The sequence below is a fragment of the Mus caroli genome, unplaced genomic scaffold (genome assembly GCF_978045245.1).
Source record: "Mus caroli unplaced genomic scaffold, Mus_caroli_1 scaffold_6, whole genome shotgun sequence".
NCBI classification, from domain to species: domain Eukaryota; kingdom Metazoa; phylum Chordata; class Mammalia; order Rodentia; family Muridae; genus Mus; species Mus caroli.
Genome location: NW_028227261.1, coordinates 96,617,896 through 96,643,594, shown reverse-complemented (window position 1 = coordinate 96,643,594; position 25,699 = coordinate 96,617,896). Strand labels below are relative to the sequence as shown.

At 42.0% G+C, this 25,699-nt stretch overlaps 1 protein-coding gene across 3 annotated transcripts; it reads right to left on the bottom strand.

The window, feature by feature from the left end:
* Positions 1 to 209: 209 nt before the first annotated feature.
* Txndc8 (thioredoxin domain containing 8) lies at positions 210 to 24,800 on the bottom strand. Of its 3 annotated transcripts, XM_021161371.3 has the most exons (6): positions 24,713 to 24,800; positions 22,961 to 23,065; positions 18,340 to 18,399; positions 16,191 to 16,256; positions 1,758 to 1,823; positions 218 to 408 (listed from the first exon to the last, which is right to left on the bottom strand). In XM_021161371.3, the coding sequence occupies exons 1-6, from the start codon at positions 24,743 to 24,745 to the stop codon at positions 346 to 348; spliced, it is 393 nt and encodes a 130-aa protein (XP_021017030.1). In that variant the 5' UTR covers positions 24,746 to 24,800; the 3' UTR covers positions 218 to 345. The 3 variants fall into 3 exon arrangements, with proteins under 3 accessions (XP_021017032.1, XP_021017030.1, XP_021017031.1); XM_021161373.2 differs by lacking the exon at positions 18,340 to 18,399 and having other exon boundaries at positions 210 to 408; XM_021161372.2 differs by lacking the exon at positions 1,758 to 1,823.
* Positions 24,801 to 25,699: the final 899 nt, after the last annotated feature.

The following is a 25,699-nucleotide window of genomic DNA, read 5'->3' as shown; positions in this document are numbered from 1 at the left end:
CTGTGTCTTTGCCTATCTCTGGAAAATCTTAGTGACCTGCTCTTACTTAGCTTCAAATAGGCTCCGTTGAGAAGGTCACAAAGCCCCCCCAAAACAAACAAACAAGCAAACAAACAAACAAACACAAACAACAACATTCACCCAAGGAACATGCCGAGAGCACGGCTGACTAAGAAGAACGGAAGTAACACAATTCTGCTCCAGCAAGGTTGTCAAGCATGGTCCTGTAATGCTGCGTTCTTCCGACAGAACGTCAGGAGAGAGGAGAACAGCTCGCAGGGCATGCAAGACACAGAGCATTAGCTGCTGCTTTAGGAAATGTCACAGGTAGATTTGGGTGGCCGTTTACATTAGCTCTTGAATCTTCTTTTCCAGTTGTTTAGCATCAGCTCCATGACATTCAAAAATCTGTTTCAAATACACAAAGGCACAAAAAATATTTCAAACATCAAAGTTTCAAGGAGTTTCGTGTCCCCGATTGTAAAATTGTTCCCCACTTCCATAATTTTCTTAGGACACTTCAAGTATAAGTATACACTAAACAGATTGAATTCATGACTCTTAATTATTTGTAGTGAGATCAGGTGCACTCAGGTGATATGGCCATAGACAAAGCATGACTCTTGCAAGTGGGTGATATGAATATTTTTCTCCAGGTCTCTATAATTCTTCTTAATGTATGACTGAAAACATACAACAGTGCTGGAGAGGAAGAAGTTCAACCCTTGAAATTAGAGCTTATTATATATGCATCAAGGGCTAGTTAAATTACAAATACAATTTTCCAAAACTCAAAATATTTTTGTGCCTTCTGCCTAGACTCAAGTGCATGTTTTGCACATTTTCTCCAACTCCAACTCAGGGTACACTTTATAGTGGATGGTATATTTTAATTGTGGTATATTTTAGTAGTACATGAAACAATGGACTCTCTATCTTTCTCTTTTTGAGACAGGTTTTAGGTAGTCAAGTCTGACTGTAAAGTCCTGATTCCCCTGCCTCCAACCACGAAGTGCTAGGATTACAGGCATATGGGAAGCATGCTCCGTTGGAATGTCTTTTAAACAGCTCTCTTAACGTTCGGATTGGGGAATAGCTCAGCTAAAGTGCTTGGTACACAAGCATGCATGATTAAGTTTGATTCCCTAGAATCCAACTAAAAAAGCGAGATGTGATGGACTTTGTGTGATGGCAATCCTTGAGCTGGGAGGTAGGGATGGTTGGATTCCTGGGTCTTAATGGACAGCCAATCGAGATTACTTGGTGATCTCTAAGCCAATGAGATACCTCAAACCACGGAGATCAATGATTCTCGAGGAACCGTGCTGAAGTTGTTCTCTGGCTTCCACGGGTACCCACAAACACTCACATGGACACATACAAGTAAGCACATTACACTTAGTAAAACAAGGATGTCAACCTACCCTCTCAAGCCACTACCATGCCAATCCTAAGTGTATTTATTAGTCGTTTGGGTCAAGGGAAGAATGTAAGTAAACTGAGATCAGGATTAGACAAAGACGTGAGCTTCTGGGAAGCAGGTTTTGAAGCCAGGAATGTGTTAGGAATTTGAAGTAGGGGCTGGGAAATTCCAGGACAAAGCTCTGTGCTCAGTGTGCTGCGGAGAAGTGACTGTGCCCACACCTCGAGTGCCTGCTCCCCCATTCAGAAGCATCCCCTCTGTGTCTGCCATTTCGATAACTCCTTGAATATAAACTGGGTGTGGATCACTTCCATCTTGGGCTCGTTTCACTCACCATCTTGCTCTTCGGTCCACTTCTGAGACAGCACAGTGCTCTTTTGAGTCTTGAGAATAGAGTGACCTATGTGTGGGTGCAGAATTTCATGACTGATCTGAGTTACTGGTGTGTATTATTCACCTCCCTATAAATAATTCCCCTGGCTTCTGGCCAGGGGAGGAAGGCAGCAGAAGGAATCTGCCAGTGGGTCTTTTTTTCAGGGCTAGGAGCATCTCAGTTTGCAAAATGTCTGCCTAGCATACACAAAGTTCTAGGTTTGATCCCCAGCACCTCATAAACCAGCTGTGGAGGTGTGCACCTGTAATGCCAGCATTCAGGAAGTAAAGAAGGTGGGAGGATCAGAAGTTCAAGTTAACCATGACCTTCACAGAGAGTGTGAGGTCAGCCTAGGTTACCCTAGACCTTGTTCTTCCTAATGGTCTGGAAGGTGGCTCTGGGGCATGAAGGGAGTTTCACAATCAGGAATGCAGGCTGTGGGAGGTTTTGGATTCTACTTCAGTCTCTGCTTTTCCCATGGGAGCAAGCATTCCTATTCAAGAACAGTGGCTCCCACTTAACCTTCTTTTGGACTTTATGTCCAAGGTCTTCCTAAGTCTTTATCTTTTCTTTTGCTACATGGGAGTCAGATACAGTTGGAGGTAAGAGTGAGACCATCTGAGGTAAAGAGCATCCACAGACAAGAGATGGTGTCTACTCTCATAATCACCGCCATGTAATTAATTTTAGATGATCCTCTGGACTCCCAGGGCTCTATTAGAAGATATTTCTCTCATCTCTTTGGAGGCATGCTCAGTGGATCATGTTGTCTCTGCTTATGTCAGTCTACTTCCTACTTCAAAGGGCAGGGAGAACTCAAAAAGAGAGGTTGGGGGGCCCTCTCTAGAAAGAATTCTCTTACTGGGAAAAGCTGTGTCTCATAGTGGGATGGTACAAGTTATGGGGTGCAAGAAGTGGGGCACAGATCTCTCTCTCTCTCTCGATGATTTGCATGATTACGGGGTTATGATTCCCACTCTACAGGTAGCAAGAATAGCCAGGAGCAATAAGAACCATGTGGCGTCTGACATCTTTCTAGAGATACATTGAATTTACCACAGGGGACTGTCACCCACTGTTATCACATGAGATAGAATTTCAAAAGTAACTTTAAAGTAAAAAGCTTAGAGTATTATTATGAGAGAATCATATTGTATAACCACACCCCAACACCATGACCACCCTCTCACATCTATGCTCAAAAGCAACTTCAGTTCTGTGTTCGTCACAATGAATTGCCTTTGCATATTTGTGAACTTTACAAGTAGAATTCGAATGACTCTGTTTTATGTCTGACTTCCTTTGCTCAGTATCATGCTCATGGTAGGTTGACCAGCAGTCTGTAAGTGTTCTAGTATTCCTTTGAGTGAGTGTAACATAACTTGGGCTGTGGGGACTGATGCTGCTGGGAACATTGTTGTCTACGTATTTGTTGGGGGCAACAGGAATTCATTCTTGTTGCATACCTAAAGGATGGCATTATAAGATTAGACTTTAGTAGAAGTCCTTCGTTTCTCTGTCTCTGTCTCCCCAAGCATGACTGTGAATTGCTCTATGCATAACCACACTCAATCTATAACAGGCCGGGTACGAATGCAGAGCTAGCTCGGCAAGCTTTCTACCAATCGAGCTACATCCGAAACCCCAGAAACTAACTGTTCATACAAAGGATGAACATTCTAGTTGCTCCACGTCATGACAACACTTGGTATCATCAGTCTTTGCATGTCAGCCATTCTGGTGGCTTTAAGTGACATTACCATTGCTTCCCTTAACATGGACGATAGCAATGATCACATAACTTCCTCTGTGTTCAATTTGTGCCTTTTTATGCATCTCCCCTGCTCCCACGAATTCCAAAATCACAAATGTGCTTATGAGATTCTTTCCAAGCTTCTTCAGTGTTTCCTTCCTCACCACAGAATCCAGTCTTCTAATGATGTCTCAGTTTTGTCTCCTCCACCTCGCCACAGCTCCTCACATAAACTCTGAACTCTAGGGACTCAGAAAGAATTCACTCGCTTACTTAAGACACACAGATTGAGGACCTCATTTGAAGCACTTGGCTACAAGCATTTCAGATCTTGAAATATTTAAAAATAAATAAGGAGGTAATTTGGGAATGAGACTCAACTCTAGCTTGGAATTTGCTTGTGTTTCACATGTATCACCTATACGCAGTCTGACATCTGCTCTTGTTTCCTTTATGGTGTTATGATAAAGCACTCTTACCAACGACAACTTAGAGGAGGTTTGGGTTCATTTCACCTCACTACTTCCAGGTCACAACATGTCACTGAGGAGTCAGGCAGGAACCCAAGACAAGAACCTGGAACCCGGAACCATGGAGGAATGATGCTTCTTGAGTCAATCTCTGGATCACTCCCTGGTTCATGCTTAGCTAGCGTTAAACAGCCGAGGACCACTGCCTGGGGAATGGTACCACCAGTGGTGGGCTGGTTACTCCTACATCAGTCAATAATCAAAACAGTCTCTCACAGGCATGCCCACACAGACCAACCTGGCTTAGGCAGTTCCTCAATTTGACTCAACTGAGTCAAAGATGACTCTAGCCTGTGTCAAGTTGACAATTAAGGGTAAGTAAGGCAGGAATGTTGTGCAATGCTTTCTAATTGTTTTACTTAAGAGTAAGTCTGTGTACCTTGAAACAGCATTCTTACAGCATCACGCTGGTACAAAAAAGCATCAGAGTTTGGAACATTTCGGAATTTGGATGTTTGGGTTAAGGATACTCACATGTCTCCAGTGAGCTAGACCATTGTGAACAAAACAGACAAACTCCCTTAGGAGCTCATGTGCTAACAATAATTTCATGCTATTGTTGCATAACCATGGAAATGACTGCAGATACATACCCATGCTATGCTATAACTCTCTGCTTCTCCCCATCTAGTCCCATCCCTCCCGATGATGGCCATTTCACGAAGCCTTCTGAGACATTTTCTTCACCGTCCTATAGAGTTCTGAACTTTCCACTATGATGCAATTAATTTTGTCATTAGTCTGACAAATAGCTCAAGGACAGAGACTATATTTTTCATCATATTTCTAGTGTCCAGTTTGGTGGAACTCTCACATAAATTAGCTTTTATTAGCGGTTATTTTTGGTCATTGAAATATGAATTCAAGACTCTGGGTGGTATTAAATTTCAGGAATTAAGTTCTTTCTTTCTCTCTCTCTCTCTCTCTCTCTCCCCCTCTCTCTAATAATTAGTGATAACTGTCAACTTGACAGAATTTAGAATCACTTGGAGATGGGCTTGTGAGCATGCCTGTGAGGATTATCTTGATTCCACCAGTTGAGCTGGGAAGACCCATTCACTGGAGAGGGCACCGTTAGCTGGGCTCTTGGACTGTATGAGTGAAGAAAGAGACGCAAGCAGCACACACTCACCTACTCTTCTCTTGTCCTGGGTGCAGATGGGGTGTGGCCAGCTCTTGTTGCTGCCTCAATCTCCCTGCTATGATAGACCATACCTTGAATTGTAAGTGGAAACGAATTGTTTCTCTCCTAAGTTGATTTTGTCAGGGTCATTTATCATAGCAGTAGGGAAGAAACTAGACATCCTGCTTCCTGCTTTCTTGCCAGCCTTTCCTTTTCCTTCCTTCCTTCCTTCCTTCCTTCCTTCCTTCCTTCCTTCCTTCCTTCCTTTCCTTCCTTCCTTTCCTTCCTTCCTTCCTTCCTTCCTTCCTTCCTTCCTTCCTTCCTTCCTTCCTTCCTTCCTTCCTTCCACTTTTCTTTGTTATGCTGGAGAACTGAACTGAGGGCCTTCACACATGGGCGTCACACATGGGAGGCAGGAGCTCTACCATCAAGCCGCATCCTCAGCACCATCGTCTCTGTCTAGTCAACCAAAGACAGACATTGCATTTGTGCATCCCCGTGTCATGGGCTTTGCATCTGGGAACTTCGTAAGCAGATGAAATAAATGGGGGAAGGCCACTGATCAGAGCTCATGTCACAGGTGGCCTTGCTAATGAGAGCTGTGCAGCTGTCCTGGGATATTGCTGGGGACTAGGGGGGCGATGAACTGATGCTCCAAAGTGCTTGCCTAGAACCCAGGCCTGTTGTCTCATAAACCTTTAATCACCTAGAGTCTCTATAACAACCAGTGCAATATAAATGCTGTATAAAGAGCTGTTACCCTGTATTGTTTCAAGAATAATAACAAGAAAGGGAAGTTTGCACATTTTCAGTATATTTCTTTTCAGATATTTCTGATCTGTTGTTGGTTATATGCAAGAATGCAGAATCCACATATATGTTAATTCAGCTACTAATGGCTTGTGAATTCTGACCAATCTTCTTTTTAATCTGATGCCATGGTGCTATGTTGTGTCTCAAAGGCTTCAATGGGAAGCATCAGGGAATGAGGTTACAGTCCTCTTAATGCTGCCTTTATTTAAAGTTTTCTGCACCCCCCTCACCCTTCTGCTTTGAAATAGAGTCTCACTATGCATCCCAGGCTAGCCTTGAATTTGCAATTCTCCTTCCTCTGTCAACCAAGTGATAGAATTACAGGTATGCCACCACACCTAGCTAGGCCATTCTTCATGCACTGCTGCAGCACATTAGACATAACTGCAATAAAAAAAAGAGAAGATCCTAATTTTTGAGGCCAATAGGAGGAGAGAGGCTTTGCAGGACTAAAGAACTACCCAAGTTCAACATTATTAAAATGGCCAAACTTTCATTATGGACATTTTGAAACACACACAAATAGAATAATAAAACGACTCTTTCCTGATTCTCCTATTACATAGGTCTAACCAGAGGCAGTATTTCTTTTGTGTGGAAGACATTCTGACATTTCTCGAAGTCTAGGAAAATGCAAAATGCTTGGAGACAGTGGTCTCTTCCTGACAAGTGGACATCTCAGAGTCAAAATTAGACTAATAATGCATGCTTAGGATAATTATAATAAACTGGCCTTAGCCAGTTGGTGTACAGTTTACAGTTTTGGTTGAGCGAACACAGATGTTGTGTTTGGACCAGCTGCATGATTCAGATGGAGCTCATCAACTTCCCAGACATTTGTACTTAGAACACTAGCAACCCCCCAAGTACCAGGGACAGCACAGCCATAAACAAAACAGCAGGAACCACCAACCAACACAAGACTGTCTTGGAGGACGACTATAGAGATGTTTGTCATACAATGTCATAATTTATAACGGCATGAATAAAAAGGAGACTACATCCTCACTTTAAAAGATAGTGCAAATAGGATGGAAGAGGTAAGTTCAACGATAGAAGTGTTAAAGGCTGCCTCACCTGAGAGGAGGGGACAGCAGGAATTGCTGTTGATTCTATCCAATGCCTTCCTCTAACCCCATTCCACTTATCTCTCCAGAACCACTTACATCGTGAGCACAGATCTGAACCCTGTTGACTTTCTTACACCCCCGGCAGACCTTGGCAATGGGAGGAGTTCAATTAAAATCTTTGGAGGAGTTGCGCTAATATATCCAGAAGGCACCTGGCAGAGATGCACTCAATTTCAAGATAAGGGCAAAGAGCGGTAGCTGACTCACATCCCTACCACTTATCTTTATCAGATGGTACCTTTGAACTTGCTCTAACTGAGAGACAACAAAACACTAATTTACTTGTATTTTCCTGAAGCTGCTTCCGTGTCCTACGTTTTGAGCATCAGCAACACAGACAATAGCAAAAGTCCCTTTCTTTTTCTGTGGTAGTAACCAGCTTTTTTTCAGATAGTGCTCATTTGGAGCTGGGTAGGATTGTCAAATTTGCTGTGGAAACGCAAAAGCAGACACTGAGTCATGTAAAGAAGCCGGCATGGCTCTGCTCTGCTGTGACATGATCTGGTAAAGGGTCACCTTTAGCTGGAGCATATGAATTCTTTTTCTGTGCCATCAGCTGATTCTGTTTAGCAGACACATGAAGCAGGGCTGGGTCCTCAATACAGTATGGCTTACCACTGAAGGGGATGTGGTGTGATATTGTCAGAATCCATCTTAAGCCACATTGAGAATAGGAAATGGACTGTGGCCAGCAGAGATGAACTTCTGCCCATCACTGGAAAGGAGAAATAGGTCTTTGTTCTTTGTGGTAAACTTAGCTTCCAGGGTTATTCTCCTTAATGGTACATTCCCATCCTCATGATGCCATTGGGAAAATGTGTTCAGATGCCCAGGGTTGGGTTTCTACAAGCTTTGGCTTATCTCCACTCCCATTCTTACCCACCAAAGTGCATAGTGAGTGTCTTTTAAGCCTAGATGAATGGATAAGCTTCCTTCTATCCTCTCATTTTTTGGGGTGCTCTGATAAAAGGCACAGCCATACTCCCCCGCCCCCCATCCTTCACATTCTGGGAAAAGTGAGCCAATTTTCCCTTCCTCAGACAGGTGAAGAGTCACCACCACTCTGTCCTCAGTTTTAGGCCATGAGAATTATGCAAAGCAGCAGGGCCTTCTGAAAATTTGGACAGGCCTGCAGGCCATTCATTCTCAATGACTAGACTTCAAGGATCATTGTGCCCAGGGGTCCCAGCCATGAACTTCTATGAGAGCCACTTAGCAGCACAAATACTCATGATGAGGGTCTTATTTGGTTATCTGCATGACTCCTGTGAGACAAGAGTGAACGCCTGGTTGCTTGAGCCTTGCATGGCTCTGGAGCAATCTGTGTTCCCTAACAAGAGAGCCCATCCACAGAGCTTTCCAGAGTCCACTAATGACTATTTTGTTTCCTGGTTGCTTTTATTCCATATTCTTTAATGCAATAAATCTTAACTCTGAGTTCAACTTGTTCCCAAGTCTTCTCATTTCTCACAGATCAACAACCCTTGAACTGCTCCATCAACTCCCAGGACTGTGGATCTCCAAGTATGATGTTGGTGATTGATTGCTTTGGACTGGGGAATGGATGTGGCCACACTTCTCATGTTGAGTTGCTTTGTCTAAACACCCAAACTGGCAGTGTGCCTCTAGGTTTACATAGCAATGGTTATGTAGCAAGATGTGTATGTGAGAAACATTCTCACTACTATTGAGCCTGCCTCAGTCCTTGAGCTTAAGAGGGTATCACTAAACAGAAGGATCTTTTGGTACTTGTGTGAAGATCACTGTTGGAAACAAAATATACACATCCGTGTCCTCTAACAGGACAGGCCATCAAAAGGTCTTTCTAGAGCACAGTCATGGGTGTTGTTTCCCAGTTGCTTTTATTCTGTATTCTTTGATGCAGTATATCTTAACTTTGAGTACAACTTGTTTCTGAGGCTTCTCGTTTCTCGTAAATCACCAAATGAAACACTGTTGCAGCCTGACAATTGAAAACTCAGAGGAGATGAACAGGGCTGGGTAAAAAATATAAAGGGTGGGGAAACCCTCAGTAATCAAGATAAATGGCATTTATAAATTCACTATGAATGAAAATTAACTATTCAAAATCAATACAAGGGCTGGAGAGATGGCTCGGTGGTTAAGAGCACTCACTGCTCTTCTGAAGGTCCTAAGTTCAATTCCCAGCACCCACATGGCAGCTCACAACTGTCTGATGCCGTCTTCTGCAGTGCAGATGTACAAGCAAAGTGCCCATATGCACAAAATATATAAATAAATGAGTCAAAAAAAGTTAAAAAAAAAAACCAAAACAAAACAGTGCAAACTCCTCAATGATCAAAATGTTGAACATTAAATAAAAGCATGGTCAGAGGGTGACTCGTATCTGCCTAATCCTGGAGCTGGAGAAGAGAAACATACCAGCCTCTCAGTTGCTAAGACAACCTTGGGATCCTTAGCAGTGGTACTAGGAATTGCTAAACAGAGCTTAAAGCTAGCGCACCGTTGCTAACTCTCCTTCCATCTTGCTTACTTTTCAGACTCTGAAAACTAAGGCCAGACAATTCTGACAAGAGTATCGGATGCTCTTGGGGCTGACCAACATCTAAAGAACCCCCTAGGTAGAACTGCCCTTTGTCTGCTGCTGTTGGTAGCAGGATGGAATTTACTGTGTAAGCAAGTGATGGAGACTTAGTGTAAGCAGAAGTTGTGGATATTCCAATGGCCTCTCCTATACTTTATTTTTAAAAGTCTGTTTTATTTATAACTTTGTAGGGAGAAAGACACAGCTAGCTATATTGTTAACTATCTCAGCAGTAAGCCATAGCCTTCAAATCAGCTATAGCAATCCTATTAGAAGGTCTGCATCAAGTCCAGTGCTTTGAACTTTCTGTACATTTATTGAAAAATTTCAAGACAAAATTTCAAAGATAAATGTGGTAGTGTTCATCTCACAAGGAAGGAAAATGAGGGGGCTGGAGAGATGGCTCAGCAGTTAAGAGCACTGGCTGCTCTTCCAGAGGCCCCAGGTTTAAGTCCCAGAGAGCAATGGTTCAATTCCCAGCACTCACATGGCAGCTCACAACCATCTTCAATTCCAGCTCCAGGGGATCTGATACTCCTAATGCAGACATACATGCAGGTAAAATGCTAAAGTGCACAAAATAACAAAAGAAAATGAACCTTAGGATGGCTTATTGCATTCCTAAAGCTCTCAGTAACACCAAACAATAGTTGCCTAATTCCTGGGACAGTGAGACAGTTGCTAGCACTCTCTGGAGAGAAGGCCAAGCACTATTTATTTTTGAAGTAGTTGAATACAAGTATTTGGGAAGGATTCTTCAGACATGTGCCCTTCCTCATTTCTTCCTGCTTCATCTGATGCATCGGGCATTATTATCTCTTCCTGGCCTTGAGGCCACTGTTTGTGAGTCCTATTGCAGTCTGTCCTCTTTCTAGCAAATGATAAAGGATGCTTTTTGTCTCTATATCAGATTTATCTTATGGCAGATGCTTGTTGGAAATGGCTTCCATGATGTTAACAGGAGCCCTACAGTTTGCAGACATCTGGGCCAAAGCTTCCTCCTACTTAATGTGAGAGTCCAGCAAATGGTTTCTTCTGTTAGGAATTAATTATGCATGAATGATTTGTTTATTAGCATATACATGCCCATTTTCCATTGCTCTTACTAGTGATGCTACTTAATGCTTTGGGAAACTATTTTACTCTAAGGCAAGAGATGGAAGTTGCAATTAAGTTGCTTGTTGGCCCAGGCATAAGCAGTTGGCCTAGATTTGCTAATTCTTTGTTTTGTCTCCTTTCCTACACTCTGTAGACATCTGCCTACCATGAAACCAAAATTATTAGTATAATGGAGCCATTGTTCAATCTTAGAGGCATGGGGGGTCCCTTAGTCCCTTAGTATCATCTACATATATGAGTATATGCATATATACATATACATACATATACATATATATATGTATATATATATTCAGTTTTTCTAAAGAGAGTTTATAGCTTTTAGTGGATTTTTAGGATGGTCCATAAATCAAATTTATGATCTCTCTCTCTCTCTCTCTCTCTCTCTATATATATATATATAATATATATATATTCAAAATATATGATGGTATATAGTTTAACTTTCTATGCTCTTAGTTTCCTAGGTAACCATGATCTGAAAACATTACATAGAAGATTCCTGAAGTAAGTGAAAAGCCTGAAATTACATGCCACTGTGAGAAGCATGATGACATCTCATGCTTAAGAAGTAGATGGATGGTTCCTTCCATCCGCCCATTAGGAACTCAGTCGCCTCATCATCAGACCAACGTGCATATGTTCCAGTAACCCTTGATTTTACTTAATAATAACCCCAAACTGTAAGATAATGATTGGTGGCCAAGGAGAAGCCGTAAAAGACCTATTTTACATGAAAAGGTAAACATTCTTTACTTACTAAGGAATGAAAACATTATGTAAGTTTCCAAGATCTACAGTAAGAATGAATAGGGCAACCTCTCCATGTTATAATATATATAGGCTCATTCTAGTGTCTGTGGTTTTGAGCATCTGCTGGTGGTCTTGGAATGAATCCTTTTTGGATAAAGGGGGCCTAGTGCATGTACAATAGAGTGCTACAATCATGGTATTCTGGTTACAGAAACTAGGGAAGGTCTTGAGTACTCCACCTACAAGATATCACAGGAGGGAACTTATTTACCAAGGTAAATCTTCTTGGAACCTGATTGATATTCCTTAGAATCTAAGGCTTAGATGCAAACACTACGGAATATAGCAGAAAGGAACAGCAACCCAACATATTACCTGTAGTTCGCTGTACGTGTGTGTGTGTGTGCGTGCGTGCGGTATGTGTGTGTGTGTGTGTATACACGTTTTTACAGGCGTATGTAGAGGTGAGAAGTCACCCCTCATGTGCTAGCTACCCTTTTTTTTGAGGTAGCGTCTCTCACATGGTATGGAACCCACTGACTAGGCTATCCTTGCTGGCAGCAGTTCTCAGGATCCCCCTGCCTCTGTCTCTCCAGCATTGGTATTTCAAACACACCCTGTCACACCTGGCTTTTCATATGTGAATTTTGGGGTTCAAATTCAGGTCTATGTGCCTGTGTGACAAATTTTCTGACTGAGCCATCTCTCCACCCCATGACAGCCATTTCTTATATTGCATCCCTGCCAACCAACTCCACTCCCCCCCATGTTCAGTTAATTATTACTATCATGATTATTATTGTTATTATTACTTATTCACTTTACATCCCTTCCTGGTCACCACCTCCCACAATCCTTTTCCCTATCCTCTCCTCCCCTTCTCTTCTGAGTAGGTGGGGGCCCCTAGGTATCCCCCTACCCTGGCAATCAAGTCTTCTGTGAGACTAGGTGCATCCTCTCCCACTGAGGCCAGACAAGGCAGCCCAGCTCGAAGAACATATCTAACAGGCAGGCAACAGCTTTTGGGATAGCCCCTCCTCCAGTTGTTTGGGACCCACATGAGGGCCAAGCTGCACATCTGTGTGTGGGAAGGCCTAAGTCCAGCCCATGTATAATTGCCAACCAACTTCTTATAGGAAACTTCTTGCAGCCAGGGAAGGATTACTAAGTACCATGGCCCCAGGGCATGATAGATGGCGTTATGTGTTTTATTTCTTTATAAAAGGTTTTATTTAATTTATGATGTTTATATGCTAAAAATGACATGAGCAAGAAAGGACAAGGAAAAGAGTAGAAGCCTAGGATGACCCAGTGTGGGGATGTCTGTCTGGAAATGCTGGAGACACAGTGGTAAGCTGGGGGTCACAGAACTGGAGCAGCAGAAGTAAACCTGAGATTTTTGGTGACTATAAAACAAAAGAAGAACCCTGGCTCTTCCTGTCTGATGCAAGCACACACATTGTGTTCTCGAAGAAGGCAAATCTCCTCTTGTGTTTTAGGGTAGTTTGTATGACTTTCTTTTTTTTTTTTTACACTGAGAACCTTCAAAAGGCACAGTGCGCAGTGGCTGTTTGCCAGATGTCTTACTGGAAACATAAAGACATTTCTCGAAACAATCCTTAGCAGAAACTGTACTCTAGCTTTAAAAAAAAAAACGGATAAGTGATATTTAATGTCTTCAATAAGTCATTTTCCAGTTACATGTTCCAGATTCTGGATGTGGTTTTAAGGACATGAATCTAATTTTTCTCTGCTTGTAAGCTGGTAAAACCACTCTAGAAATCAGTCTGGCGGTTCCTTAGAAAATTGGACACAGTACTACTGGAAGATCCAGCAATACCTCTCCTGGGCATATACCCAGAAGACATTCCAACTTGTAATAAGGACACATGCTCCACTATGTTCATAGCAGCCTTATTTATAATAGCCAGAAGCTGGAAACAATCCAAATGTCCCTCAGAGGAATGGATACAGAAAATGTGGTACATTTACACAATGGAGTACTACTCAGCTATTAAAAACAATGAATTTATGAAATTCTTAGGCAAATGGATGCATCTGGAGGATATCATCCTGAGTGAAGTAACCCAATCACAAAAGAACACACATGATATGCACTCACTGATAAGTGGATATTAGCCCAGAAGCCCAGAATACCCAAGATACAATTTGCAAAACACATGAAACTCAAGAAGAAGTTAGACCAAAGTGTGGATACTTCGTTTTTTCTTAGAATGGAGAACAAAATACCCATGGAAAGAGTTACAGAGACAAAATTCAGAGCGGAGCTTGAAGGAACGATCATCCAGAGACTGCCCCACTTGGGGATCCACCCTATAAACAACCACCAAACCCAGTCACTGGGCAGATGCTGACAAAAGCCTGCTGACAGGAGCCTGATACAGCTGTCACCTGTGAGGGTCTGCCAGTGCCTGGAAAATACAGAAGTGGATCCTCACAGTCATCCATTGGACGGAGCACAAGGTCTCCAATGAAGGAGCCAGAGAAATACCCAGTGAGCTGAAGGGGTTTGCAGCCCCATAGGAAGAACATCAATATGAACTAACCAGTACCCTCAGAGCTCCTTGGAACTATACCACCAATCAAAGAAAACACATGGTGGAACTTGTGGCTCTAGCTATATATGTAGCAGAGGATGGCCTAGTCAGTCATCAATGGGAGGAGAGGCCCTTGGTCCTGTGAAGGCTCTAGGCCCCAGTATAGGGGAATTCCAGGACCAGGAATGGGAGTGGGTGGGTTGGGGAGTGGGGAGGTGGTGATAGGGAATTTTTGGAGGGGAAACTAGGAAAGGGGATAACATTTGAAATGTAAATAAAGATAATATCTAAATAATAATAATAATAATAATAATAATAAAGATACTTGGTGCCAATGAAAGACTTCCTGCCTGGTTCTCCTCACAGAAAAACTTAAATGAATTAATCTTTTTGCTTGTCCACCCCAATCTCCCTCTTTTGCAGTGACTCTACAGACCACTGTGAGACAGAAACTGAGGGAGAAATGTTCAGAAGGGTCATGGTCTAACTCTAGATGCCAAGGGAAATGTGAGACCCCATGAAATCCCAAAGATCTGCTCAGACCCCATTTTGAGATTTGAGTTAAAGGAAGTAAAAGATTTAGAGTATTATTTCCATTAGGGTCTCTGCATCTCTTTCTTGGCTCTTGCCTTTGACATAGAAGGACTTTTTTTCATTTTGTTTTTGTTGCTATTCTTGGCCGTTTTTATATGATTACATATACTATAAGATTAGAAATAGATGCATTCACTCATTGAGGTAGAGATTGTTTCAAATTGTTTAGGTTTCAATGGAGATTTTAGTTTTTATGAATGCTTCTCTCTCTGTGTGTCTGTGTGTATTTGCATGGCGAGACAGGTGTCTTCAGAGGCCAGAAGAAGACATTGGATGCCTTGGGGATGGGATTGCAGGTAGTTGTGATCCACAGAACGTGAGTGCTAGGAACTGACCCAGCTGAGTCATCTCTCCATCCCAACTGCTTAGTTTTTAAACTCCATCATCAGAATGCTATGCTAATGATATTCAATGAAAACATCAATTCTTAAGGAAACTTCTTGACACAAGCCTATGTACATTATAATCAGGCTCATCAGGTGGCCCTGGAATTAGAAGTTAGGGGGTTACAGTAGCTACTGGCAATGTCATCAACTCAGTTAATTTTATTTTCTGATAGTTGTCAATCAGTCAATTTAAATCTGAGTCTTTCAGTGATGTCTTCACATGTCATGTGTTCACTAGAAGTGCATATTGCAATTCTTGTTCTCTAGGCCTCTGTTGGGTGATGGTGAAGCCGTTAGGAGGAGGGGTGTAGTAGGAAGTCTTCAGGTCATTGGAGGGCTATTCTAGAAGAGAATTATAGGATCCCTTTCTCTTCTGTCTCAATTTATTAGGGTTTTTTTGGGGGGAGGGGCTTGTAATTGCTGAAAACACACCTACTTTATGACAATGTAGACTCTATGGGAATCACTGAAGCTTAAGTGGTGGATACATTCAGAGCTTATATATTCATTTATTATGTGCATGAGTGTTTTGTGTGCACATATTCTTGTGTACTTTGTGTATGCTTAGTGCCCAGGAAGGCCAGAAGAGGGTGTCAGACTCCCTAGAACTGGAGTTGCACATGTCTATCAGCCACCATGTGTACTGGGAACTGAGTCACATCCTGTGCAAGAGCAGCTAGTGCTCTAAACCTTTGAGCCCTCCTCCCTACATCTCCAATAAACTCAGAGTTTAAAAGCACTAGTATTCTTGGCTGGATTCTGCTTCCTGTGCATAGTGGTTTCATTATCATGAAACTACTATAGTGGATGCTGTCCTGTATTTCTGAAGTTTAAAACTAACAGCATCAAGAGAAAATACTTTGACTTAAAGCCAAATTTTGTCATTGGTTCTGGTTTGATAGGCTTGATTAAATGAAAGGGTCCATATTTGATAGTGGTAGAGGTGCTTGGTTAAAACCCAAAGATGGAGCTTTGAGACTAGAGAATACGAAATAAGGCTCCCAATAGACAATGGTATATGGATGCTGGGTGGAGACAACCGAGCCTGATGGTTTCCATGAAAACATACCTTTTTGGTGTACTTGAACATCTGGAATGTGGGTAGCATTTTGATGTCACAATGTTCAGCTAATTCCTGGGAAAGAAAAGAAGTGGTGTGAAGTCAGAGTTTGTGCTAGTTGGTGACTTCTAAGAAGCTGTGTCTGAAAGCCTAGGGGCATCTGATACTTCACAGAATTTCCCTAACATACCTTCAAAGTCTCCAGGGAAACCTTGTGTAAAGAGGACCATTCTGGCACAAATAGGGCACCTCATTTCAGGTCTCTAAGAGAGGGACGGGATGAAGATCAGGTGGAATGGATGCTGAGTGGCTATTTGAGCTGGATGTAACAAATTTGCATGATGGCAGAGAGCCCTGGGAAGTCTAGCCTGGGAATACCATATTGTGAAAAGAGGACAGAAAAAAGCATGTCTTAACTGAAGACAGGCATGGCATATCGGAGGCTTACACAGTCTTTTCTAAAGCTGTATTACTCTTTCTCCTTCACTACTAATATTTATTGAAATGTTTGGAGCCCAAAGACAAGAGAATGGGTCAGAATTCCACAATTTTAACTCAAATCAAACTCCTTCCAAGTGGTGTATTTTTGTTTCCCTTGTTTAGAAGTTGAGTAAAATTAGCTGTCTATAGACAACAGATTTGAACAGCTCTCATTGATATTTCTGCTGTTTGATTGGCTTTAGATCTCTTCCCCACAATAAATACAAATACAAAGAAACATGTGCACACATACCAAATTGTATTTTAGTTATAGTTGCCATGGAAACAACTAATCTATTAGTTATTATTAGAGAAGTGTGTCTCTTGCTTCATCTTAAGAGACAGAAAGCTATAATAAAAAAGTTGAGAGTAACTTGTGTTGGTGCGAATGTGGGGAAATCCGAGCTCTCTTACTACAGTGGTCAGAATGTAAAATGATGAAGTTTCTTTGGAAAAAGGTTTTCGGTTCCTCTCTAAACTACTAAAGTCCAGTAGCAACAACGATGCACATAGATATAGCCCCAAGAGAAATCAAAACTTCTGCTCAGACAGAATTTTGTGCAGCAAAATTTATACACAGATTATCACAGTAAAACAAATCTTCCCAGGTATGCGAAGTTGTATCAAGTTGATAAAACTATGAACAGTTATGACACAGTAGAGAACTAGTTTTTGATTTGCTGCTCATTTTAAAGCTCAGCTTCAATCCAATGATTGGGTAGGTCACTTGTTGGTTTTTTTTTTGCCACAGTTTGAGTGCACAATGTCCCTCAGTAACCTGCACTCCAGCATGGAGCTATTGGGAGGCAGTGGAACGTATAAGAGGTGAGGCCTACCAGGGACCTTTAGTTTGATGGGGCCATGCCTTTAAAGGGGACTCTGGGATGGTGGCTCTTCTTCCTCTCTTTGTCTTCCTGCTGCTGATGGGATTGCTTTGTTCTGCCATGCGCTCCTATCGGAATGTGTTTGCCTTTTGCCCAAAAGCAACTGAGGTTCCACCAGAGACTCAAATTTCAAAATGGTGAAATAAAACAAACCTTTCTATTTCTCCTTATCTTAGCCATTTTGCTCTGGTGACAGAAAGCTAATTAATATGGAATTAATGTAGTTACCTTTCCTTTTAAATTAACAAAGCCTAGGAAGAGTTATTCGGTAGAGATGTTTTCTATAGTAATAAGACATATTTGGCTTGAGACTATGAGGCTTATTATTTTGGAAGAGGAGAAGTGTGAAGGATGGATCTAGGAACAAGAGGGAAGGGTTTCCTGGAATTCTTTATGCTATACAAGCAACCCCCTCACCAAAACAAACAAACAAACAAACAAACAAACACCAAAGTGAGATATGTTAAAATGTAATCATTGAGCTAGGTTTTAGAAAGTGATTAATAGCAAAAACTAAACATAGTTTTCAGCATGGCTTCATTGCAATGTCTGCCTGGACATGAAGGCTATTGGATTGACTGGTGATGTCAGACACAGCAGGAGGGGGTACCATATAGTTGCTAATATTTAAAGACAGCTGAGTAAAACAGTTTGCTACATTTATCATGAACACAAAGGTGTGGGATTACACTTGTTTTTTTTTTTAGTCAGGTGATAACATCACATTCACCGAGCTCCGCAGAGATGCTGCGTTTGGGGTCTGATGGTCCACACAGAGGATTTCAGAGCTTTACCTTAGACGAGTCCACATCCACCTGAGCAAACGTGACATTTTGGTATTTTAAAGACATTGCCTTCAAGACAAAAGAATAAAACAATATAAACATTAACATCAGCGCCACAAAGTGTCATTGTGTAAAGGAAGAGATGTATGACTTGGCTGTCAAAGAGATCCAAGTACCATTCTCAGGGTTCATTACAGCCTAGAGCGTGGAACCCCTCAAGCAAGGATCCGCTAGCAGAGTCTAAGAACAACGTGACGATGTGTGTTTCAAGACTCAAGGACAGAATGCAGAACAACTGGGTTGTGTGCAGTGGGGGCCAGACCCACCCTGTCTTGCGTGGGGGAGACAAAATAGGATGTTCATGACAATGCAAAGGGGTTACTTGTAATGGTTTTCAAAATTTGTCTGGAGTAATGGGGATGGGCTTAGATCGGTGTTAGAAAACATGGAGTGGGTCATGGCAGGCCAGAAAAAGATGCAGTTCTCTGAACCAGATAATGTACTTGGTAGTTTTTACCTTCTCATTTCTGACAGGGTTTGGGAGGCTGGTGTCAGTAGAAGGATTCCCTGAGGACTATCAGCCTGGCTCTCTCCCACCTACTCACCCACACACTCTCTATAATCTATCATACATTGAAGCTAGATTTTCCAGACTCTCTTGTCATCTGACTTCCAGCTAACCAGTGGGTAGCTGTGCAGGAAATGAAAGGTGGTAGAAGACAGGGCTGTCTTCTCCTTCTATTTTGTTCTGGAAATGTCTTTGACAGCAAGGTCCTGGCTCAAGGGGTACAGGTAAAGGACAGTGATAACTTAGGTTGGTGCAGATTCATGTTCCAATTTGTGGGCATTTTATAGTATCTTGATTTGTTGAAAAATCATGTCGCAAGCATCTCTAGTCAAATGAGACTACTCCTGGAAGGTGATGTACAAGGTATCCAAAGTGGAGGCAATCCCAGAGAGAGCTGTCCTTGAGGAGGGAGAAGCAGGACGATATAAGGCATAAGAGGCCTTAGGTGAGAAGTCCTGCTGCTGGCAATTCCCCCTTGCAAGTTTGTGTGTGGACTGTGAGTTCTGGAGAGGTTCTTTCTTCTGTGGTCTGTTGCAGGATATTTGATCACGCTGTGAAGCTTGAGACTGCGTTATTTACTGAAACAGGATGTTTCTGGCTGAGCCACACCACAACTAGAAACTTTAACCCCTCTGGCTGCAATACAGACAGGCCCTCAGCACACACCTTTAATCCCAAACAATAAAGGTAACATTTGTTTGTAGAGGGAAGCAGTGGTGTTTCAAGGTGATGTCTAATTGAGTGGCAGACAAAGTGACAAATCAGAGAAAGATTTGACAGAATAGGATCTTCCTAACTCTTGATAGAGAGGAAAAGGAAGTTACTTAAGAGAGAGAGCACTGCAGAGTAGAGGAAGCAGTTTAACTGAGAGAGTTTTACAGAGACAGGTTGAAAAGAGTCTGAGAAGCCAGAAGGTCAGAACAGATGGCCAGAGTTAATCTGAGGCCAAGCAGAACAATTCAGGAGAGGCTGAGGGACAGAAGCCAGATTGAATTAGTTATCATGGAGAGGAGTTTCAAGCCAGGACAGCTAAGTTGAACCAGCCAGCCAGAGCTCAGAAAGAACTAGAGAGGGGTGAGCTTATTCACCTCAGAGACTGAAAACATTCTAGGCCTAGTAAAAATTACACAGGGACTAGAAGCTTCCAGGACAAGGCCTAGGTTGGCAGATGGAGGCAGTAAACCTCCAAGACAAGTATTTCAGGAAAATAAAAGAGACACTTTGACAGTGGTCCCTTGAGATGGTGAGATGGGAGAAAACTACTGTAGAATAAGCACAAAGACCTTTGGGGTTTGGTAATTAATATTTTTCAGATTAATAAGATGATTCTGAGCTGGTGTGGTGGCACAACTCTAATGCCAGTACTTTGGAGGCTGAGGTGGGAGAATCATAAGCCTGAGGTCCAACTGAGTTATATAGGGAGTAGCCTGTACTACTTACATAGCCTGTGCCACAGAGTGTGGTCCCACCCAGAGCCTTCTCACCCTGCCTTCCAGTGACTTGATAAGCATTTAATTTGTGGTGTTAAAATTCTTGTCTAACTTTATTTATGTTTCTGATTTGCTCTCTGCCTGATACAGTGACTAAAGGAGAAAGAGTCTCCCTCCTAAGATCATGGGAAATGAGTAATAAAATCACATGAAATACACAAATTTTCTTTCTTACAAAAGGCCAAGAGTTACAGGTACAGCAAGGACAAAATTCTTTCAGCCACATCTTCCTCAACCCTCCCTTACTCACAGAAAAACATCCCTTGTTTGACAGGTGTCCCTCTGCTCTGTCTTATCTGCATATAAAATGAGTGATGTTTACATAATCCCTTTTAATTCTAGTATAAGATAATTGATCTGTTGAAAGACATGAGCTTTTCTTTTAGCTTTTAACAATTACAGGCATATTCAACGGATGTTCATTTTATATGATCAAGAGCACAATTGTTAGGTCATAGATTAATTCAATCTTAATCTTTTAGGTCATGGGTTAATTGATCACTTAGCATGCTATACTAAGTTATTTATAGGCCTTTATTTTTCTTCTAACATCCTATAATATATGCGTAATTTATACATCTTATAAGAAATTACTAAATTATTTTTAGAGTAACTATCATTGTACCATCCTACCATCAAAAATATAACAATACATTTCTCCACATCATCACTAGTTTAACAAACAACAACACTAACAACAAAACAAAAACTAAGCCTTGGGTTTTAAGGCTGGGGATATGGCTGTCAGTAGAGTGCTTGCCATTCAGTGATGAAGACCTAAGACTGACACCATGGACCTATGGATTCTCAGAACCCATGAGAAAAATAGTGATGTGGTAGTATGCACTTGCATTCTCAGTTCTGGGATGGGAGAGACAGGTGGATCTCAGGGGCTCAGTAGCCTCGAGCTAGATTACCCTGCTTAGTGAGTTGCAACCCAATTAGAGACCTTGCCTCAAAAAAAACCAAACCAAACCAAACCAAACCAAACCAAACCAAACCAAACCAAACCAAACCAAACCAAACCAAAATCACTAACAAAGAGGATAGATGGTATCTGAGGAATGACAGCAGTTGTGGTTGGCTTTAGATTCCAAATGCATACACACACACACACACACACACACACACACACACACACACACTCAGACAAACACTTTCTTACACACACACATACTCTCTCTCTCACACATACACATATACACAAACATACACTTCGGTGGCATATTATGTGCCTTTTATTGGCTACTACAGTTCAATTAGCTTTAACTCCGGCATTTGAGTGGAAATCACACTTTTGCACCCGAGCCGTGGCTCTTTCTGTGGCATAGTGAGGGAAACCTTCTGCCTTAGTTTTGAGTCACAGAATGGTCTGTCTAACACTAAAATGTTCCTTTTGGATAGTTCAAGAACTTGATGTAGGGTAGGGATCCTGAGGAGTCATGTCGAAGGAGGGAGCATAGCCCAGTGGGTAAAGCAATTGCCGTGCAAGTGTAAAGACGGAGGAGGAGATTCTAGAACCCATGTAAAAGCATGGTGGCCTGCTTGTGACCCCAGCATGAGGGAAGCAGAGACAGTGGGTCCCTAGAGCCATCTGGCCAGCCAGCTTAGCCTGAAGATGAGCTCTGAGTTCTGCAGGAGACCTTGCTTCAGAAGGGCAACTGGGGAAGACATCTGACATCAACCTTCGACTTGCATATATGAACACGCATCCATGAGCCACACATATACAAATGCCAAAGGAGAGACCTGATGTAGCTCATCCACATGCTGTAAGTTCATTTACGATGGAATGGTGACGGCTGTGACTGTTGGTAGAGTTAATTTTGGAAGATTCAAGAGGCCCAGTGAGAAAATCCAAGGTGTTTAAAAACCTCACTGAAAGCGGAGTAGAAGGTTTTTCAGTTGTATCATCTGATCAAACTTCTTTATATTCATACATGTATGCATATATATGTATAGTGTATAAATTGTGATATTTATTCACAAGGTGACCACAAATAACCAGGAGGATTTGTACAAGCAGGAAAAAGAAAACTAAAATTCCCTGAGAGAGATGACTGGAGAGACTTCTCAGTGGTTAAGAGCACTGATTGCTCTTCCAGAGGACCAAGGTCCAGTTCCTGGCATGTACATGGCAACTCACAGCTGTCTGTGACTCTAGTCCCAGGGAGTTTGATGCTGTCTTGTGGCCTCTATGGGTGCCGGGCATGCAAGCGGTGCACAAACATATTTCATGGCTAAACAAACATTGTGTCTATCTGGGATCTCTTTCAGTATTTGGAAGTTCTGGGCTCCGACTTTGGAAATATGTAATGATATGAATTCCTATCCCCATATGTAATCCTTCTGCATACCCTGGTGTTCCTTAGTGAACTCCCCACAGATAAATCATACCAGTTTTCTGCTATCACCTCATGACATTCCAGGATAATAGCTTCAGGTTCACAGGGATGCTAAAAAGCAAATGAACCGAACAACGACAGAAGTCGGAAAACCTAAGAATGCTGGGAAAACTTTTGGGGACCTAAATTCCTTTGGCAGCTATGAGATAGACACTGGAAATCCTTACCTGGAAAACAGGAGCAATTGTTTTGCAGGGGCCACACCATTTTGCTGAAAACTCTACCACCACAAGCTTGTTTCCAGCATTGCTGAACAATTCTTTCAGTTCACTCTGAAACCAGAACACGGCGGGAAGTGTGAACGGTCATGGAATCTCACAAAGTCTTGCAAGAAACAAAAGGGAAATCTTGCTTGCAAAGGGTAAAAGGACAGAGGGATCTTAGCTTACTGCCTTACAACCCCTCCAACCTTTTCTAAGTGAGTCTGAGGTTAGACATAGTTTTCCCTGAGTACACATGAATGAGGTGGTACATCCCCAAACAAGTTAGAAGTCTGCTTATTAAGTGAGGTGGTAGTGGCGGCTGCCTTTAGGTAAAAGCAGGTCAGCCAGGGAGAAACGGAAGTATTAAGGAGAAAGAAGAAACACTGTTCAAGCTAGACAGGTGAAAATGCACCAGTGATGGGATTTCTTACTTTGTGGAGTGATCACTTGTAAAGTGTTAATCAATACCATCCATCCATCCATCCATCTATCGATTTATTTATTTATTGCTAAACATCCAAAGTAAAATTTCCAATAATTGTTGATGTCACCTAATTAAAGTCTTCCATGTATGTATGTTGTGACTGTCTTATATTACCTACTTGGGGTCCGATTTTTCCCTATTGGAGACTATTCTAGTTTACCCCTATTTCTCCCCCAGCTCCTCATTTGCAGATAGGAAGCCGATGTGGAATGCTTGCTGGGTGAGAGAATGACAGCTCTAGGGAGTGTTCTTTATAATTTATCTTCCCACCAGTCCCTGGAATTGAGGTTAGCTCCTCCACTCTGATGTTCTGAGATGTAATCTTTATGCTCACTCTATTCAATACATATTCCCATCCTGTTGATTTCATAGCTAAGGGTGATGGTGTGGAGTGTTAGGCAGCTTGTTATTAAATTTAGAGCATATTTCTCCAACCGTTACTGATTTCTTTCAGCGATGAGCTGCACTCTTTTCACTGTGGTTAAAGGCATAACCTGTGTGCCCACGGACTAAGCACTAATCAGGTTAGTTCATAATTGGGTTAAGTTGAGCAGGGCCTGTCCAAGTTAAGGGTGGAGTTAATTTCATACAGATGGCATGCTTGCCCTTCAGCAAAGGAACTTGATAAGTTCCCATTTGATTTAGTTCTGGTCAGGTGATGATTCAAAGATGATGTACCCACTTCCTGGACTTGTATTTCTATAGAATAGAAGACTGAATTTTCACACAGCCAAGACAGGTCTCTATTTCTCAGTTATGTCTCTATTTTCTGTGATATTAGAGATTAAATCCAGGGCATAGTACAAGCTATACAAGGTCTATCTTTAGCCCTCTTGTTACTTTTTATTTTGAGCTAGTGTTTCATTGCTTGCCTTGGCTGGACCTTGTCTTGTATTCACTAAATAGCCTAGGCTAACCTTTAACTTGTAATTCTGCCACTATCTCTTGAGTAGCTGGAAGTACCAGCTTGCACCACCAAGCCTGGCTTCTCATGTGCTTTTGAGCTTCATGTACATCGTGAGGTACAAGTCAGCCAGAGTTATGTGGTCTCTTCCTTTAGTGAGACCCTATGGCAAAAGACATAAAGCCAACAAAAGACTTGAAAGGTCTCTCTTGTCATAGAGCAATGGAGGAGGACTGGGTGGAGGACATAATGAATGTTTATCAAATCCCATTGAATACTGCTTTTGAAGTGTCTTTTGAAATATTCCATGAAGCCAACAAATACTTGCCACGTTCTTAATCCTCTTCACCATAATTGACATCTGGGACTTGCTGCTGACCCTCTCCTATTGGTTCAGGTGAATCACTGTAGCTGTCCCATTCATTATGGCATTCTGGATGGAATATAAAGATAACTTTTCTATGACATCATTGGATGGGTCATCTCAGAACCTAGAACTTTGGGTCTCTGAACTTAGTTTCACCTTTTATGCTGTGACTAGGTGACTAGTTGGCCAGTCCAGACCCTGAAAATGGGGGGCTTTGATGCAGAAGCCAAGCGCTCGGCTCTCTCATCTTGCTCTTAGTCCTTTGCCATCAACTTCTACACATTTCTTTATTCTTTGACCTCCCCCACCTCATCAGAAACCATGCACATTAAGTGGCTCAAAGCTAATTTGATCTAGGAATTTAAAGAAAATGTGCAGTAGAAAAAAAAAGAAGTATTAACACCTTAATCCTCTAATTAAGGATTTCTGTAAATTCGGATCATGACTCACAGATTCCACGAATTTTGCCTTTTTGTTCTGACTACTTGGAAACTTCACTTTCACACAATGAGAGGTTGGCAAACTCTCCTGTAAAGGGCAGGGGAGATGTTAGGCTTTATAGGCCAAGTATAGTTTTCCTAGCACTATCGTTGTGTTTACAGCTCTTAAAATCTGTAAAAAAAAACCAAACAAACAAAAAAAAAAGTCTCAGGGGCTGGCGAGATGGCTCAGCGGGTAAGAGCACTGACTGCTTTCCCAAAGGTCCTGAGTTCAAATCCCAGCAACCACATGGTGGCTCACAACCACCCGTTATGAGATCTGACACCCTCTTCTGGTGCATCTGAAGTCAGCTACAGTGTACTTATTTATAATAATAAATAAATCTTTGGGCCAGAGCAAGCAGAGGTCCTAAACATTCAATTCCCAACAACCACATGAAGGCTCACAACCATCTGTACAGCTACAGTGCACTCATATACATAAAGTAAATAAATAAATCTTTAAAAA